General features: G+C 47.6%; 1 protein-coding gene across 1 annotated transcript in view; it reads left to right on the top strand.

The window, feature by feature from the left end:
- adamts18 (ADAM metallopeptidase with thrombospondin type 1 motif, 18) overlaps positions 1–5,000 on the top strand; it is a 124,451-nt gene that overhangs the window by 101,454 nt on the left and 17,997 nt on the right. The window contains exon 16 of the mRNA XM_063193934.1: positions 231–357. Coding sequence (XP_063050004.1) covers positions 231–357 — 127 coding nt within the window. The remainder of the gene's footprint in view (positions 1–230; positions 358–5,000) is intronic.

The raw sequence follows: 5,000 nt of genomic DNA, 5'->3' as shown, positions 1-5,000 counted from the left end.
TAGCTGTGTGTGCGTGTGTGTGTGTAGCTGTGAGTGTGTGTGTGTAATTGTGTGTGTGCGTATGTGTGTGACTGTGTGTGTATTTGTGTGTGTGCAGATTCTAACCTGTGTGTGTGTGTGTGTGTGTGTGTGTGTGTGTGTGTGTGTGTGTGTGTGTGTGTGTGTGTGTGTGTGTGTGTGTGTGTGTGTGTGTGTGTGTGTGTGTGTGTGTGTGTATTTCCCCTTTGCAGGTCGAGTCTCAACAAAGGCCATCTGTCTGGAGGAGCAGCGATCTCAGGTCAACGCCTCGCTCTGCAACCCCCACACCAGGCCTGCCCTCAGCTCCCACCTCTGCAACACACAGCCCTGCCCGGCCTAGTAAGACTTCACTTCTCCTCGTGTGTGTGTGTGTGTGTGTGTGTGTGTGTGTGTGTGTGTGTGTGTGTGCGAGTGTGTGTGCAACCCCCACACCAGGCCTGCCCTCAGCTCCCACCTCTGCAACACACAACCCTGCCCGGCCTAGTAAGACTTCACTCCTCCGTCTGTGTGTGTGTGTGAGTGTGCGTGTGTGTGTGTGTGTGTGTGTGTGTGTGTGTGTGTGTGTGTGTGTGTGTGTGTGTGTGTGTGTGTGTGTGTGTGTGTGTGTGAGTGTGTCCGTGCGTGCGTGCGTGTGTGTGTCTGTGTGCCTGCGTGCGTGTGTAGACCTGTTAAAAAAAAAACCTTTTTTTTGTAATTTTGAAGCCAATTGCTGTGATTCCCATTCTCCAAGGTGTGAAATGGCCAGATAAAAAAATATTTTGATTTTGGACCATGGGAAGACCTGCCTCAAGAGCCATAAAGTTTCAATGTTTATTTTAATCAAAAACGCCTGACATTTGGCCCCATTTTGCCTCATAACTTCACAACCATTTGCCATAGAGCATTGTGAGTGGTATCACCTGAAGGCTGACAATATTTCCTTTCAGGTGATACCCAATATGTCAGTATCATGCACAGTGATAGTTGCCTTTAAAGCAGAAATGTGTTAAATTTAGGCAAATTTTGGTGGTTCAGCTCAAACAATTCACATTTGGACCCCAGAAAGGTTATTAATTCTTCTAAGTATAGTGCCAAATTGAAGTCTGAAAGAAAATATGTTTCCTAACATTTCATTTATTGCCAGTGACACTTCCTGAACTGTCAGAACACAATATATAAAGTTGTGATCCCTTGCTTACTCTTCCTGTGCTGTCGGAACACAATATTGGCCTGATTTTGTTGGTTTGCCCACAAAGAAATTATCAGTCTATAATTTTAATAGTAGGTGTATTCTAACATGGAAACATAGAATACGCGAGTGGGCCCTTACAGACTTTCACCATGTGTGTGTGTGTGTGTGCATGTGTGTGACTCACACACCAGCTTTGCCCTCAGCTCTCATATGCAATACACAGCCCTGCCTTGCAAAGTCTGTGTCTGTAGCGGTGTCTGTGTGTCTGTGTGTCTGTGTGGTGTGGGCATATACATACAGTGTAAGTCATGTATTATGCTTAAAACACCTCCTGGTATGTTCACATGTCCACAAATCGACACAGCTGGATGCTCAAGTACAACACACTTAAAAGACACTTACTCTGCGTACATGTCACATTTTGGAACAAAAAGCAAAGCAAAGCCACAGTATCCACACACACACTCTCTCTGTCTCTGTCTCTGTCTCTGTCTATGTCTCTGTCTCTCTCTCTCTCTCTCTCTCTCTCTCTCTCTCTCTCTCTCTTTCTCTTTCTCTTTCACACACACTCACACACACGCGCATGCACATATGCACAAACACACACACACTAACACACAAAATGAACATATATACACAGTATCATATGAACACACATTTTCTATATTGCCAAAGCCACAGATTTCGAGTGGTTGAACATACAAAACCACGGACATAAACACGCACACACACACACACTTATACACACCATCATCGACACCGCTGAGCGCACACACACACACACACACACACACACACACACACACACACACACACACACACACACACACACACACACACACACACATACACGCTGGCCGCTGTCCTGTAGCCACGTGCCCCAACGTGTCTCCCACATACTTAGTACTCTGGCCAGCACAGTCTGAGGACTTGGCCTGTGTGTGTGTGTGTGTGAGGGTTTGTGGGCTGTGGGCAAGGCCGGGCCTGTGTGTGTGTGTGTGTGTGTGTGTGTGTGTGTGTGTGTGTGTGTGTGTGTGTGTGTGTGTGTGTGTGTGTGTGTGTGTGTGTGTGTGTGTGTGTGTGTGTGTGTGTGTGTGTGTGTTGTGTGCCAGCCCTGCCCATCTGGAGCTCCACTATTGCTGTCCCAAAGCAAACAGGATCCACACACACACACACACACACACATACGCACACACACACACACACACACACACACACACACACATACACACACACACACACACACATACACACACACACACACACACACACACACACACACATACACACACACACACACACACACACACACACACACACACACACACACACACACACACACACACACACACACACACACACACACACGCACGCATGCATACACGTACCGTGACGTACGCACCCCCCTCCCCACACACACACACACACACACACACTCAGTAAGCTTGCCCAGTTTGCCCAGTCTCATGTCCTAGTCTATCTGACTTTCTATCTGCCTGCCTCACTTTCTAGTCATATCTGTTTTTAAGTGTAGTCTGTGATTCACTAGCAGACTGTCTGTCTGTGTGTCTGTCTGCCTATCTGTCTCTGTATATGTCTGTCCATCTGTCTGTCTGATAGTTTGTCACGAAAACATCTTTGCACATGTTGAAGCACATAGGATACACAGTCGTTGGATACGCGTACACACAGGATGCACACACACACACACACACACACACACACACACACACACACACACACACACACACACACACACACACACACACACACACACACACACACACACACACACACACACACAGAGGGGCGCCGGCAGACATTTTGGCCCCCATGAAAGATTTGATTTTTGGACCCCTTAAGGGCCCCTGTCTGTGCTTGGGCCCTTAGAATTTGTAACACCTTTCCCATCCCCCGGTGGCACCCATGCACACACACATACGCACACGCACACGTGCACAAACACACACACACACACTTACAGACACACACATCATACACACACACTGCTTGAGCCCTGATAAAGCCTTGTCCTATCCAAATGTAGCTCTTAAAGGGACACTGTGCAGGAAATGGCCAAAAAAGGTACTGCAAACTATGCTGCTCATTGAAACTGGGCTGCCTATTGCCAAATTTGATCTTTACATGAAAGTGTACTAAGTAATAAACAAATATTTTCTAGTATGGTCCAAGTACAGTCATTTTTGCTGCTAAAAATGGCTTTTTTTGGAAATTCAAAATGGCGGACCATGGAGAAGATCCCCCTTTTCATGTATGAAAAGGGCAATTTCTCCAGTCATAATGAATATTTAGAATTTGATGGTGGTGGTAAGTATTCATGAAAAAGGTAACATCAGTGAATGGACAGCATGAATTCTGGAAATAAACAACTACAAATCTCATACAGTGTCCCTATAAGAAGTTGGCGCAGCTGTGGACCTCTCATACCTCACTGCCTGTTCAGAACCAGGCCAGAAATAAAAGGCTTGCAGACATGAAGCACAGATATGCACACACACACAAACACACACACACACACACACACACACACACACACACACACACACACACACACACACACACACACACACACACACACACACACACACACACACACACACACACACACACACACACACACACACACACACACACACACACATATGCACAAGCCCACACATACATGCATGCAGTTGCACACATACACACGCATACACACACACACACACACACACACACACACACACACACACACACACACACACACACACACACACACACACACACACACACACACACACACACACACACACATGTACATCTACCCACACACTAAATGAGAGGCCTGCAGACATGAAACAGCCAGTTAGAACAGAAATGGCCGATGGGAGTGGGAGCGCATTGGAAACATAATCTCAGCAGCCGCCGTAAATAGCCGCCACAGAGGCTGACAATGACAGGAGAGGACAGAGACCGGAGAAAACCTCAGTGGAACAGGGACACGCCTGGACACACGGACGCAGCAGACAGGGACAGACAGGGACAGGCATGATGACTTTTTAAAATAGTTTTTGGGGCGTTCTTTTTTTGCCTTTATTTCGATGGGACAGTGAAGCAATGACAGGAAGCGAATGGGGAGAGAGAGAAGGGGAAGGAAGCAAAGGTCGCAAAGGACCCGAGCCCAGGAGCCCCGGAATCGAACCCAGGTCAGCCGCGTAGTAGTAGACAAGTGCCCTATCGTTAGCGCCACGGGAATGTATTCGCCACTGGAATGTATTCGCCACGGGAATGTAGAAATGTATTCTGGTGTGCCCCCACAAAAGGCTGGATGGCTTTGGTTGCCCAGGTAACCGCAATGACGTCTAGTGACTGTACCGGAAGCGAGTTGAGCAAAGCGAGGCGGGCGAAACTCAGTGTTCTATTCTGACAGGTGTTCTATTCTGACAGGTCAATGGTCAGCAGGGCATATCGACAGGGACGCTGACAGCTTTGGCTGGGCCCAGGACAAAGACGTCTGAAAGGGCCCAATACATACAATGTAATGAGGACCCAATTCTGGGCCTCCTCTCTCCCCAGGCCCGGGACAACTGTCATCTTTGCCCCGCCCCCTGTCGACACCCCTGCATATCGATAAAGCAAAATGAGTGAAATGTGCATTGTTGATTTTATTGTCCACTTCTGGCGAAGTCCGTGATGAACCATGTTCATTTTCATCCTCCTCACCACTCTTTGCAGTGTTCCAATGTGGAATGCTTTGTTGGAATGAAAGGAGGACGTGACTTATCTCTCCACACACACACACACACACACA

The sequence above is a fragment of the Engraulis encrasicolus genome, unplaced genomic scaffold (genome assembly GCF_034702125.1).
Source record: "Engraulis encrasicolus isolate BLACKSEA-1 unplaced genomic scaffold, IST_EnEncr_1.0 scaffold_67_np1212, whole genome shotgun sequence".
NCBI lineage: Eukaryota > Metazoa > Chordata > Actinopteri > Clupeiformes > Engraulidae > Engraulis > Engraulis encrasicolus.
This window is presented reverse-complemented; position numbering and strand designations above follow the sequence as displayed.